At 42.2% G+C, this 14,932-nt stretch overlaps 1 protein-coding gene across 1 annotated transcript in view; it reads left to right on the top strand.

The window, feature by feature from the left end:
* Window positions 1–1,124: 1,124 nt before the first annotated feature.
* LOC147698895 (T-lymphocyte activation antigen CD86-like) overlaps window positions 1,125–14,932 on the top strand; it is a 160,315-nt gene continuing 146,507 nt past the window's right edge. The window contains exon 1 of the mRNA XM_086936288.1: window positions 1,125–1,726. Coding sequence (XP_086792414.1) covers window positions 1,672–1,726 — 55 coding nt within the window. The 5' untranslated portion in view covers window positions 1,125–1,671. The remainder of the gene's footprint in view (window positions 1,727–14,932) is intronic.

The raw sequence follows: 14,932 nt of genomic DNA, 5'->3' as shown, positions 1-14,932 counted from the left end.
GATTGTTGGAGACCAATCTTCCTACTGAATTCAAGACCATCTCCAGAAAGAGCCAGGGTTTGCAGCTGAGGTCGGCCATCTTGTTCAGTTTACAGCCGTTTTGGATTTCATATGGTGCTAAACTACCAGTGTGCATGTTTAGCTGTTTGCTTATGCCGTCTTGTTAGAAGAATGCATCATCTACTTGGGGATTTCGCTGTGCGGAGCCCCTAAAGTGTTTATTTTAAAGATGCAGTTGTTAGAATGCGTGATGTTGTAGCAAGGGGTGGCCATGGATTCAGCCTTGTTTAAGATTAGTTTGAGGAAGTGACTGTGTGGGGCTCAGATTACCTGTGTGCTAGGGTTATATATATGTGGGGCAGAGCATTGGACACGACACGTGTATCTGTTGCACCAGGGCCCAGACACACCTGTGATGCCAGTCTGAAAGTATTAACTAATGTGGCAGCGACTGGTGAGAATATAGCATGTACCTGGAACAAACATTGCCTGACAGGACGTGCTTTGAGTTTCCTTCTGATCTCACTTTTTAAATGTGAAAGTGAAGTCACAATCATCGGTAATCCATCCAAGGTGATGTGTCTTTCTTTTCACTTACATCTTCCTCTCTCGTAGGCGTTCCTCCTCTTTGTCGGTGGTGCCTGGCACGTTGGAGTTCTGTAGTTGCCTGCTCCTGTTTTCTTCGGCCAAGGAATGCTCCCGAGCCCGAGGGTTTCCAGCAGTTGCAAGGACAGGAGCCAACTTGGATATCTCAACAGAGGTCCCGTAGACTTCCCTGGCGGAAGGGGGTTTCCCTGTGACTTCATCAGTCCTTAGTGCATTCGATGTCGGATTCCACACTTCACAGGCGGGAGTGTTGGGCAATGCCCACGTGATGCCCTGAGGGATCCTTGCTTCTTTTAAAAGAACGTGCGCGGGGAGTGGCTCTCTTCAGGGCTGCAGTGACCAGAGGAGAGTCAGCACTGTGGATGGATGCGGCGCTGCGCCTTGATAGCTCCGAGACACTCCCGCGCATTCACGAGGCGCTGCTCACCAGATGAAGGAACTGAAAGAACCTGACGCAGCTCCGGCCCTCGGATGTATCCGTTCACTCCGCAGAGAGCTTCCCTTTCTGCAGTTATCTTATCACAATATGTATTGGTGTGAACGGGGCCGTGGGGTTTGTACCTGGGTTCAAGGGGCCTGTGCACTTGGGGGCAAAACTTAACGCCATGACAACAGGACGAGTTATTGCTCAACCAAGAGCCCGTTGTTGTTGCCGTTTTTGACGCAAGCACAGGACAGCAGTGATGACGTCGCTGGAGACTGACAGCATGGCTTCGGTTCTGAGCATTTCGGGCAGGGGCCCATGAGCTCAGATATCACTTTAGTTTGTTTAGCATCTTTCTGCGCTGCCAGCAGAGCGGCCAAGGACTGACTGAGCACAGATTTTAAACTATCGACCAATTGTCCAGAGCAAGGATCCTTGGGAAGTTTGTAGGTCTCGGAAACGGTCCAGGGTCTGGGATCTCCTGACATCCCTCCGCCCGACGTGGCGTTCTGGGGCGTGCACCCTACGCCCCGGAGGCACGGCGACCTTCAGCATCTCATGAGGCACACGACGCTGAGGACTGCAGGCTCCAAGAGGGTCCCACTCCCTAGGCGGATGAACCACTGCCCCACTCAGGCACGATGGGCAGGGACAACATTCAGAAGTCAAAGCAACGCCCCCCATCCCGCAGGAACTGTGAGTACAGAGAAAAGTGGCGGGAGGAATAGGACCTGATCTCAAATGTAGTGTCAGACAGGGCTCTGTGAAGTTTTTACTATGCAAGCTTGTTCGTGCCTAGTTCCCGAACATTCACCCCCCTCAGTTCGCCGAGTTCCGCACTTTTCCTTTGTCTACACACTCGGGTAGTTTTTCCTCGCAGACTAACAATATGTTCTTGTGAGTGCCAATATTACTCAGAGGCTAGTTAGTTACCACAGACAATATTAGGTTTGCTGATTCCTCGCGAGTTTGCTTTTGACTCATTTTTATTGACGTTGTTTTCTCTTTTCAACAACGTAAAATAGACGCAAAATCCCCACTTTTAACACAAAGAGTAAGACACACATGCAGAAAACTCTACTAACCACAGGCGGTAATCGCCCTATTAGTCCATACAATGTGTTGAAATAGTACCTGGGTGGTTTACTCTGCCAATAAACGCCTTTTATTTATTTTCTTGCAGGTGCGTTCTGACCTCAGAACGTACCGGCAACAACAACATTGCATCAACTTTCACTTGTAATAATTTATTTTATTTATTTTAGAAGTTTTGTATAGCGCTAGCTGGACCCGAGGGTATCGGAGCGCTTCACAACATGAGCGATTTTTGGAATAGACAAACATCTGCAATTTACCAACTTAAGAGCATTAAAAACAAAGTTACAATACAGATCTTCAGGCTGAGGGGGATCAGGAAGAGGAGTTAGTTGCCCTTCAAAAGTCATTTGTGGATTTCTCGTTACGATCGAGAGCGCTCAAGGAAGAGGGCTTTGAGAAGGATCTTGAATTTCAGGAAGGAGGTGGTTGTTCTGATGTGGGGGTGGATGGAATTCCAGCTCTTAGGTGCATTTCCCGTGAAGGATCTATTTGCGTTTTTCTGTTTTCCGTGATTTCAGTGGGATTAGTAGAAGGGTGTTGGAGCTTTTGAGGTTCCTGGACTGGCCAGCCCTTTTGAGTTTGGCGGCCAGGTATTCTGGTTTACCTGTGTGCAGGGCTTTGTGGGTGAGACAGGCTGTACGGAAGTTGGCTCGTTGATCAATAGGGAGCCACTTCAGTTCCTTGAGTGCCGGAGAAATGTGTTAGAATTTCCTAATTCCTGTGACCATTCTTGCTGCGGCATTAAGGGTAGTGGTCAGGGGACCTAGGTGGGATTTTGCTGTCCCGGTCAGGGCTGCGATTCCGTAATCAATTCTGGAGGGGAAACATCCTTTACAACAAAACTTTTTCCACGCAGTACCTTTACAACGCAGGATTTACAACGCAAGTCGTTACAACGACTTGCGCTGGAGGGCGCTGAAGGATAGGGAATAGTTTAATTTACTATCCAACACCTTCCCTACTATCCACGGGGACTGGAGTTGGAATAGTAAATTAAACTATTCACTATCCAGCGGCCCCCAACGCAAGTTGTTGTAACGACTTGCGTTGTAAAACCTGCGTTGTAAAGGCATGCGTGGGAAAAGCATGCGTTCTAACGACATACATCCATCCTGGAGAGCTCCAGTGCCTGGGTGGCTTGTTTTAGATCTTTCGGGGAGAGGAAGGATTTTATTTTGTATAGCAGTTTCAGATTTAGGAACGCACTTTTGGCGGCTTTTGAGATGTGTTTTTTCATGTCCAGTTTGGGGTCATGGGTAATACCTAGGGATTTCACCGAGTCTGTTGGCGCAAGGGCACCATTGAGGGCGTCAAAGGCTTTGAGCCATTTTTCGATTTGGGGGTTTTCATCTCTGTTAGAAATGAGGAGAACTTCTGTTTTCTCTTGGTTGAGTTTAAAGTGGTTCGCTGAGAGCTAATGTTGGACCTCTTTGAGCGTGACATTTAGTCGGTGTATGTCTTTAATCGAGGTGGTTTTCAGATAAAGTTGTTTGTTGTCTGCACAGAGGTGGGAGGGGATGTTGGAGTTCCTGAGAAGTATAGTGAGGGGTTCCATGTAAATGTTGAAAAGTTGGGGAGAGAGTACTGACCCTTGTGGAACTCCTGTTGATTGGAAGGGGGTCAGACTCAAAGTTATTGATTTTTATTCTTTGCGTGCGGTTGTGGAGAAAGGAGAAGGTAAAAACCTACAAGGCTGTTCTGGACAGGGACCCCTAAGGTATGCCTTGCTCGGGCCCCCAAAAAATCTTAAGGCAACACTGGCCCTCCCTTGGTAGTGATGTACATAAAAAGGCCTAAGTAAAAGCTGTAGTTTGCAGTGGCGGCTTGCATAGGGCATGCTGCAGGGTGGTAGGCCAGGGGAGCGGCAGGGTAGGGGGGCAGTAAACTCTGACATACGACGGAACAGAGGAAAGTAATTATTTTCTCAGTTCCGTGGTGTGTCCGAGTTTATTACCACCCAACCTGCCCCTCCCCCGTCCCGCCCACCGCCCGCAGCACACCCTATGCGAGCCGCCACTGGTAGTTTGACATTGTTGAGCCATCCCACTGCGCCACACATAAGCTCGTGCTGAAGGATCCAATATCCCCTTTGGCCAGGGGTTTGGTTTTCTAAATATAATATTGACAGAGGGTTGCAATGACAGTGATTTACTGTTGATGGAATGATAACTGTTGTTATCAGTATGTTTTGGGCTACGTGGGTTATCATTGGACAAGGACTTCATCACTCCCCCTCTCTTCAGCTACATTTGAACTTTAAGGTAATGTATCTGAGAGCGATGACTAGAGGTGGGCGAGTCAACAGATTAACAGGGAGAGCTGAGCTAGAGACGAGCAAGAGCCGAGTCAATGGTCTGGCTCGGCTCTTGGAGTCTGTGCACAAGCCCAGGCCTGAAAATATTTGGTTTGTAAATCATAAAACAAACATCACGTAAAAGATGATAAAGCCTCTTCAAAATTAAAAAAAAGGGTAGTTCTTTAACAGGTGGAAGCTTTGATATTAATAGGGCACATTATAGCAATGGAGTGAGAAGTACTTATTAAGAGTGTTTTTTTTTACCACTGTTTGTCTGAACACACACATATTTGAAAGTGCTTTCATGTGTGACAATGAAGAAAAAAGGTTTTCGTGAAATAAAATACTTGCCTAAACTCACAAAATTTGAACTGGAAGCTGAGATTTATCTGTTTGCTGGCTTCATTTTCTACAAATCAGTGAGTAAATGGATTTTAATTTGTCTTCCCCTATGTTAGGGCTTTCTTTTTACCTCTTAGTTAATTTTTCTGCAGTTTTTGAAACATAGCCAAACTCCACCCAAAGGAATTGGAGCACTTCAAATGAGCACCAGTCACATAAACAAGGTCACACACATAATTTATGAGGAGATTAAGTGAATTGTCAAAAATCATAGGATGTTGATCTAATGCCAAGACTCAAACCTTGTTCTACAGTAACACAGTCTGCAGCTCTGGGCCAAATGCCACATCCTGGGCAGAGAGAGGAAGGCAGGCAGAAACCACATGAAAGATCAGCTCATTAAATGTTTGACGTTCTAACAGAACCACGAGCTGAACCAGAGCCGGCTTCAGGCTCAAACCTAACTTGAGCTTTCAGCATCTCATCCACCTTTAGTAATGCAGCAGCATTGATGACTGAAATAGCTTTCATTAATCTTGAACATTGCAAAATTAAAAACATTGATACGAAAAAAGTTTTCTAGGAGGACATTACATACATGGAGTCAGCTCTGCAAATTTTTAGTGTTGTGAAAAGAGCCATTCTTGTTGTACAGAGAAAGCACAGGGGTCCTGACCAGGCAGGCAGGTGTCTCTAAGTAGGGCATACTGGTGGACTGCGCTCCAGGTTATAAATCATGGCCACTCACAGGTGCTGCAAAACCCTCCAATAACACATAATGAAGGTAGAAGCAACCCCGAAGGAAATAGTGTTAAAATAAATTAACACATTGTAATATAAAAAAAGTATATACATCACATTTTAATGTTAGAAAATAAATGTAAATTATAAATACATTTTATTTTACTTTAAATAATATAAATGATAAATAAATATTTTACTTCAAACAATTCAATGACCTTTTGTCAAGTAAAAAATAAATGTAAATGTTTTTTTTATAAATGTTAATTACATTAAATGTACACATAACTTTTAGTAAGTTTTATATGTAATAAATAGCTATAACAGTTTACTTTGGGAGGATTAAATGATTATACTTATTAAAAATCATAAAGAATAATGTTAGCTTAATTTAATACACTTAAATTGATCAAAATTAATTTAAAACTAAGTTATTAGTGCAGTATCAATTTTCAAAATTAAAACACGTAGATAAAATGATTTAACATTAAAATGTAACATACAAAAATGTTTCTTTATTTTTATAAACTTTAATACAATTTTTTAATTTCCCTATACTTTACCAATGGGGGAACTCTGTCCTTAATTGCAAATGTGTCCACCAAGTGTGCCAAATTTTAAATACAGTTGAAAAGTCACTACTAGTGGTAACTGTACAGTCATATTTCATAAAGTCCTTTGTAATCACCCTGGACAAAAACATGTCATTGAAGGACCACATCAACAACTCAGCCCAAGGAGCGCTTTACACACTAAAATACGTCAAGAAAATCAAACCATTCATTCCCCCTGATAATTTTAATATGGTAGTGCAATCTCTAGTCCTCTGAAAACTGAATTGTGGCAACACCATCTTCACAGGAACTCCGAAAATTCACCTTGCCCCCCTAAGAACAGTTCTTAACATGGCTGTCCAGACCCTCACAAGTTTTAAATGGGTTGAGCACATCTCACTGGCCCTCAAGAACCTCAATTGGCTTCCCATCAAAGGAAGATGTATCTACAAGACTGCTGGCATCACCTGCTTGCATCGCCCACAAAGCCCTTCCCACTCTTAACCCCAACTATCTAGATACACAACTTTCGAAAGCAGGAAGAGCCAGGACACTGAGAAGCGCCAATTCACTTCTTCTCATACCACCCAAACTGAAAAAGAAATCCTCCCAGAAACGCTCATTCTCTGAAAATGCACCCAGGATCTAGAAATCACTCCCTAGAGATCTCCGCTGCAGCCCCTTCTTTTCCTGCTTCAAATGGGACCTTAAATACCTACTGCTCCACAAATTCTTTAATACCCACGCAAACTGAGTTAGGTTCCCAAACCACACACCCAATCCGACTAGACCAGTTGCAGTGGTCGATTTATCATTTCAGCTGTCTACTATGCCATTCACTCCATTCACTTATGCTGCTCTAATGTCCTCATATTGTAACTATCTTGATTGCCTAACAATTTTCTTTCTCTGTATATATGTATGTACTTCACTCAAACGACCTTTGCATTATATGTAAAGTACTCTGATACCTTCGGCTCTAGCTAGCACTATATACAACCTATAAATAAATACATATTTAATGTCTGTACTGACTTCACCCCCTATTTCAGGGGGCAGGAACATGTAAGTCTACACTGGGTATATTTACACTTACAAACAGTGATTAGCCAAAAGTAGTAAAGTTACTCAAAAGCGTAAGAGTACATTACATGTATAGATTTACTCGTATGTAAAGTTGCCTTTGTGAATGGCCCACATTGTGTATAGCAGCCATACTAAATTTCTAAATAAGAATAGCACCTCTATGTTGGATCCCCAGATATGCCGTAGGAGATGCTGATTTTTAAGGCTTGTGGTAGATTTTGGGATCTAGGGTTTTTGTTTTGTCATGATGTGAGGAGAAGTGTGGGGCAGCACCCAGAGCGGCTGACTCCAGAGCAGGGGGGCGGAGGTTACAGGTCGGTTCTCAGAACCGGCAGCAGCTCAGCTCAGCACCATGTGGCTCTGGACAATAGTTGATTTAATCTCCCCAATGGCCCCCAGCACCTTGAAACCCTTAAGGGTATGATATGTTTGTGCTTTAGAAATAGGAATCACTTATATTTATGATAAGCAGAATCTTCTCCTCATCTAGGTTTTAGGTTTTTGTGATTAAATGAAAGTGAACCATATCTATGAATATTTATTTTTAAATGTGCCAGAACTATGGAATTTATTATAAAAGGGAGAGCCTCATTTACAAGTTTTTGATGCAGGGCAGTGCAGTTAGTCACTTCGTTTTGCCGCTCTGCGTTAAAAAAAAGGGCAGGAATGCACTGTGTTATAATACACAGCACATTCCTGTCCTTTCCCACTGTGCTGGCTCTGTTTTGGCTGCCTAGCGCCAACGCGGACACCCTTCCACTGTGGTGCAAGGGTGTCTGCTTTGTATTCAGGATTGATTTTGTGCAGGAAGGGATACCTTACTGCACAAAAACAATTCAAAGAGGTGCTTTTCTCATTCTTTGTGTGCTGCAGAATGCAGCACACAGGGAAAATGGAAAAAAGGAGGAGAAATGAAAACATTTCTCTTCGTTACTCCTGCTCTGGGGAGGCAAAATGTTTTGACGGACTCTCGGGTTTACAAGTCTTTGTAAATCTGGGAATGCGTCAAAATCTATGGGAGTTGCATGGAAACACCCACCGCAACGCCCATGGAACACCTCCTTAAAGCAGTGTAAGGCAACACAACGACTTGTGCTTCTTTCGCTTGTTCCATATTTCTGAGGTTATTCAAAACCACATAAAGAGGCTTTGCATGACCTCGTAACTATGATGTTCTAATTGCCAAAAGTGACGCTCCGGTGTCACAAATGTGCCGTAAGGGGCTTGTAAATGAGCCTCTGAGTTTATAAATCTTGCCCAACTATACATAATCTCCTGGTAAGAAAGTGGTGCATTAGCAACATTTGTACAGTTTCAGTAGGAAATCAATTTAAGGCATACAATTAGGTGTAATAAATTGATTTATATGTTACTGTGCATTCATACCAAGGTGGTATTCCTGTGTGAAACCCTTTGCTTTGCTGTGGGGAAAAGGGTAGGCATAGGCCAGTGAGGCATGTCTCAGACGTGGGAAGTCCTTTATCATAGAATAAATCTGTGTCCTATGAAGAATTAACTGCCTCTATTTAACTTTCTTGATAGAAAACGACCAGCAGAGGTCAGTAAAATACCAGAATCACTTTAGCATTCTCTAGATTCCACTCCATAGAAATTGTCTTCCATGAACACCTGTAAAAAATAATATTTTTTTCAAATCTCGTATTTCCAGTGATATGACCACCAAAGACCCTGATTTTATATTAAAAACAGAGCTTTGGATTATACCATTTCCCGCTGAAAGGCAATATTTCTCTCCATGTGTTCTCATACCTGTCGTGTCACACAGTTTGGTGCTTACTTCCCCTCCATGTTAAAGAACAGTAGATGTTTCAGCACCCAGACTAGCTAAATACATATAAGGTCCCAAAGGCGAGTCCAATTGCATTGGAAATGCATATTTTTAGTTGGCTTTCAGCCTTCCTTATGATGCCTCTCCAGACCCAGCAGCAGCTGCCTCGCCCTATTTAAAGTCTGCACATCTTTGACAGGGAGTTTCCACTGGCATTGTTCCTACCAACATGACAACATATCTTTCAGAGAAGGTGCACAAGGCTGGCCAGTCCCCGAGGCTGTCATTGATTTATTTTCCAAAGACAAACCCCCATAGCAGGTGCTTGTTTTGCTTAATAAAAAATCTATTTCACAGACGCACTAGGAGTGTTTTTCCAAGATGCGAGGGGCACTTTTCCTATGTTCTATTGTCTGATGCCACCATGACTTGTTTTCAAGTAGGAAACCAGGAGATGGATGGATGGGGCATCTGCCAACCCAAAATGAGTCATTGAAGGGGCCATCCGGTGAATGATGACATAATAGGTCTCGAAAAGCGGGCTGACATCATCAAAACACATTGTAGAATGGATCCTTTACGTCGGACCCTGGGCAGCTCCCACTGTGGAGCTGTCCTGTTTAGTTAGCCATATAATGGTGTATCGTGTAATCTGTCGCTCCGTTTCCCATTTGGACAGGAAACAAGTAAGTATAGAAACAATGTAAAATGTGAGCAGATAATTTCTCCGCTTCATTACTATTGCACTGAGGTGCAGTTGCATAAGCTGTCCTTAATGAAAACCAAAACCAAATACAGACCAGGAAGCAACAACGATAGTGTGAACTTTGTAACACATTATTTTCCATAGTAGCCTTCATCACAGACCAAAAAAGGAAATAAGCTGATTTACCATCTCTTCTGCATGCAGAAATAGTTGTATCTACTTTTACAAGTTGCTGGTCAGCTATATGTGCAGCAACACCCTCCAGGTGCTAGCCAGTGGATCGAATTCCTCTGTCGAGCCTTAGATCCATTTAAAAACAGGTGTTTAGGTTGTCTTTCCAGGCCCCTCAAATCAGATCTTCGACCTCTTGTGATTCCTCAGAGCACCCTGCTGAACGTAAAGGTAAGGTTAGGTTTTAGACTAAGGATTCCTGCCTTTTGAGGAGCTGAACCAATTCTCTCACCCCGCTGTGGCTTCTAAGTATTTCACGTTGTCACTGCACCTCAATAATGAACAGAAGTGCTGGTGCTCAACTGCGTGGTACCCCCAAAGACAAAAGAGCATAGAAGAGAGGCGCAAATGCTGCTAACCCAAATAACAAAGAATTGCAGAATACAGAAACAGACCCAAAGGCAAGTGACTAGGTCATTGTCCTTAAGCAAACGTTCTCAGACCACGGTCATTATTCTCGCAAGACATGTAATGCGCTCATAACCGGAAGTGGCACTTAGTGAAGTCTAACCCCAAGCGCACCCGACTTCTTCCACATAACCAAGCTTGTGTGTCTAGGATTAGGAGTAAATTAGAGCACTACATGTAAGGAATATATGACATTACAATGCAGGCAATTACAACGCATGTCTTTACAACGCAGTCTTTACATCACAACTACCATTACATTCCATGATATTACAACGCATTTTTAAAAAATACCATTACAACGCATTCCATTGCAACGCATTCCATTACAACACATACCATTACAACGCATAATACTTTTAGGGCAACATTAGGGTAAGTGTTGGATAGTGTAGGGGTGAAAATTACTATTCCTACTCCAGTGAGTGCAACAGTAGGCAAAGTGTTGGATAGTGTCGGGGTAAAAGTTACTATTCCCATGTACCCCAAAACCCATACCCACTCTAATGCTAAAATAAATCCCCTTTACTTACCTTATAATGCGTTGTAATGGCATGCGTTGTAATGGTATGAGTTATAATGGCATGTGTTATAGTGACATGCGTTGTAATTGCATGCATTGTAATGGCATGCAATTTAAAGGCAGTTGCGTTGTAACAGTTGCGGTGTAAAGGTAGGTTGTTGTAATGACTGCGTTGTAATGGATGTTTCCACAAGTAAGCAATACAAGTTGAGTGTGAGAATATGGTACATATTTCAAAAACAAGTATCTTTACTGCTGGTATTTTATGAGGTGTAGCAAATGAAAGCATGAAGTGCTTTGTCACTTCTTCTACTTCTTTTTCTTCTTCATATCATCATTATGGCCCTAATTTCAATGTCGGGTGGACTTGAGTCCACGTGACACAGTTTTGGTGTGGGTTCTGAACACCCTATTACAATGCTACCTCACATAGTGTGGTCGCATTTGTGTGACAGTCACCTCATGGTGCCTGTCACACGGTGCAGGGATTTACAGGGGGGCACCATAGGTGGGCCCCAACCGGAGGCCACATAGACATGGGTGTCCTGCTAGGAGCCCCCAAAGTTGCTCTCAGACAGGCTTTTTATGTCGGAAAGCCCGACATGAAAAGCCTGTCGAAAACCAACATCATAATCCTGACGCTGAGAACGCTGTCCGTAGGGGAATATGTGCGGCCTCTGACTGGGAGCCCGTCGGAAGCCAGTCGGTCCAACCAGCCGGTTTAAACTCTGACTGCCTACATCAGGGGTCTCCAAACCGGTCCTGGAGGGCCGGATCCATGCCAGATTTTTAAAATTACTACATGTATCCCAATGGGGATATCCAAAAAATCTGGCATGGATCCGGCCCTCCAGGACCGGTTTGGAGACCCCTGGCCTACATTGTAATTAGGCGGTTGAATTTTAAACCAAGGATGTCGGTCAGAAAGCCTCCGACTGCATTGACATCCTAAGGATCCCCCTATATGTTGTTTGTATTTTAGACAAATCGTTTCATTATAAGGTGTGGATTTGGGTTAATCTGGGCCTAAAGGTCTAGAAGATACTGTTTATTTTCTGATCAGGGCATAGATGCCTCATCCCAAAAGGGTGTATCAGCCGACCACGCAATGTTACGAAGCTTGCACTTAGTAAACCGCAGGCCTGACTTTGGCACGCTTCACAAATAGAAAGGGCACAAGGACAGCTGCATTGTAAGCTGCTGTAGCGCCGTTCATTAAACAAAAAGAGTGTCTTTATTGCTAATCAATTTAGTCTTCAAATCTAGCATCAGATTATCTTGGAAAAACAAATTGCTGTGTAAGCATCCAATGAGCTTCAGTTTTCCCTTCTGTTTACTTAAAGTCGAACCACCACAATTAGGCATTGTGTCTAGATAAACTCTGCATTCTTATGGGTTGTTTGGCTAGTAATGAGTCATCCTTCAAAACACACGCCCAACTAGTCAAAGAACTGCAATCTGGTACAAGACAAGCACAGCTCAGACCACAGCAGTGCGATCTCACCGGTCTTCTGTAATAATGTATAGGAGAGAAAAGCAGGTGTGGATGAGTGGTGCAAGTTCATCTGACCTGTGATGAAGAATCCCAGGGGCGCTGTCTCTGATAGAGCTGAGGGAGGCAGTACCTCGGTCTAGTGGTTTACATGATGGAAAAGATCCCTCTCAGGTCCTTGTGCATGTATTAGAAGTGAGGGGACAAAGACCGCGCTGTGATCCAAAATATGCTGCCTTTAGAGACAAGCTTCCTGGCACTATTTAGAGTGATATACATTCTCCTGTGAGCAGGACAGCAACAATGTGTTCTTCTTTGAAGGAACCTGGAGGGGCCCATAAGTAGGTAGACCCTTTTCTCTTTCTGCCTAATTTCAGAAAGCTTACTCCCACATGTACTGGTGCCAACCCTTCTTGGTGCATGCTATTGAACTCTGTGCATTATAGCCCCTAAGACATACCTGGCACGTCTAGGGCAATATTTGCATCTGCAGTTTCCATGTGCGGCTTTATTGATGTGGTACCGGTTTCCTGAAAATGCGAGTGAAAATACCGCTGATCGACTTTTTAATAATATCCAATTTTTTAAGTGTTTTGTATGTTAGTATATGTGTGAAAAGTGTATATTTATTTGTAATTCATTGTAAGTAATTATGTTATTTAGTTTTTGCGTAATTTGATTCTGTAGCAGGTTGAGGGTTTATAGGGGAATAGGATGGGAAGTAATTTAATTATAATTACTTAAATATGTTAATTAATTAATTGGTATTTATTTTGAATAAATTGTTAATTAATTTTTAATTGATAATTAATTAATTGTTAATTGATAATTAATTTTTATAAATTGAGTAATTGATAATTATGTGAATAATATTATTTTATTTTCTGTAGCGGGTTGTGGGTTTATAGGGGAATAGGGTGGGAAGTAATATAATCATAAATAATTAAATATGTTAATTAGTATTTATTTTGAATACATTGTCGATTAATTTTTAATTGGTAATTAATTGTTAATTGATAATTAATTTTTATTAATTGATTAATTGATAATTATGGGAATAATATTTTATTTTCTGTAGCGGGTTGTGGGTTTATAGGGGAATAGGGTGGGAAGTGATTTAATTATAATTAATTAAATATGTTAATTAATTAATTGGTATTTAGTTTGAATAAATTGTCAATTAATTTTTAATTGGTAATTAATTAATTGTTAATTGATCGTTAATTATTATTAATTGATTAATTGATAATTATGTGAATATTATTATTTTATTTTTTGTAGCGGGTTGTGGGTTTATAGGGGAATAGGGTGGGAAGTAATTTAATTATAATTAATTAAACATGTTAATTAATTAATTGGTATTTATTTGGAATAAAATGTTAGTTAATTTTTAATTGGTAATTAATTAGGTCTTAATTGCTAATTAAAATTTAATAATTGATTAATTTATATTTATGTGATTTACAATAATTTATTTTCACTAGAGTGGGGATAGTAAAATTTACCCCTATGCTATCCAACGCTTTCTCTACTGTTGCACTCTCTGGAGTGGGAATAGTAATTTTTACCCCTACGCTATCCAACGCTTTCCCTACTGTTGCACTCACTGTAGTGGGAATAGTAATTTTTACCCCTACGCTATCCAACGCTTTCCCTACTGTTGCACTCACTGGAGTGGGAATAGTAATTTTTACCCCTATGCTATCCAACGCTTTCCCTACTGTTGCACTCTCTAGAGTGGGAATAGTAATTTTTACCCCTACGCTATCCAACGCTTTCCCTACTGTTGCACTCACTGGAGTGGGAATAGTAATTTTTACCCCTACGCTATCCAACGCTTTCCCTACTGTTGCACTCTCTGGAGTGGGAATAGTAATTTTTACCCCTACGCTATTCAACGCTTTCCATACAGTTGCACTCACTGGAGTGGGAATAGTAATTTTTACCCCTACACTATCCAACGCTTTCCCTACTGTTGCACTCTCTGGAGTGGGAATAGTAATTTGTACCCCTATGCTATCCAACGCCTTCCCTACTGTTGCACTCTCTGGAGTGGGAATAGTAATTTTTACCCCTACGCTATCCAACGCTTTCCCTACTGTTGCACTCACTGGAGTGGGAATAGTAATTTTTACCCCTACGCTATCCAACGCTTTCCTTACTGTTGCACCCACTGGAGTGGGAATAGTAATTTTTACCCCTATGCTATCCAACGCTTTCTCTGCTGTTGCACTCACTGGAGTGGGAATAGTAATTTTTACCCCTACGCTATCCAACGCTTTCCCTGCCGTTGCATTCTCTCTGGAGTGGGAATAGTAATTTTTACCCCTACGTTATCCAACGCTTTCCCTACTGTTGCACTCTTTGGAGTAGGAATAGTAATTTTTACCCCTACGCTATCCAACGCTTTCCTTACTGTTGCACCCACTGGAGTGGGAATAGTAATTTTTACCCCTACGCTATCCAACGCTTTCACTACTGTTGCACTCACTGGAGCGGGAATAGTAATTTTTACCCCTACGCTATCCAACGCTTTCCCTACCGTTGCACTCTCTGGAGTGGGAATAGTAATTTTTACCCCTATGCTATCCAACGCTTTCCCTACTGTTGCACTCTTTGGAGTAGGAATAGTACGT

Source organism: Lissotriton vulgaris, chromosome 8, assembly GCF_964263255.1.
Source record: "Lissotriton vulgaris chromosome 8, aLisVul1.2, whole genome shotgun sequence".
NCBI classification, from domain to species: domain Eukaryota; kingdom Metazoa; phylum Chordata; class Amphibia; order Caudata; family Salamandridae; genus Lissotriton; species Lissotriton vulgaris.
The sequence above is the reverse complement of the archived record's forward strand: the minus strand, read 5'-3'. Positions and strand labels throughout refer to the sequence as shown.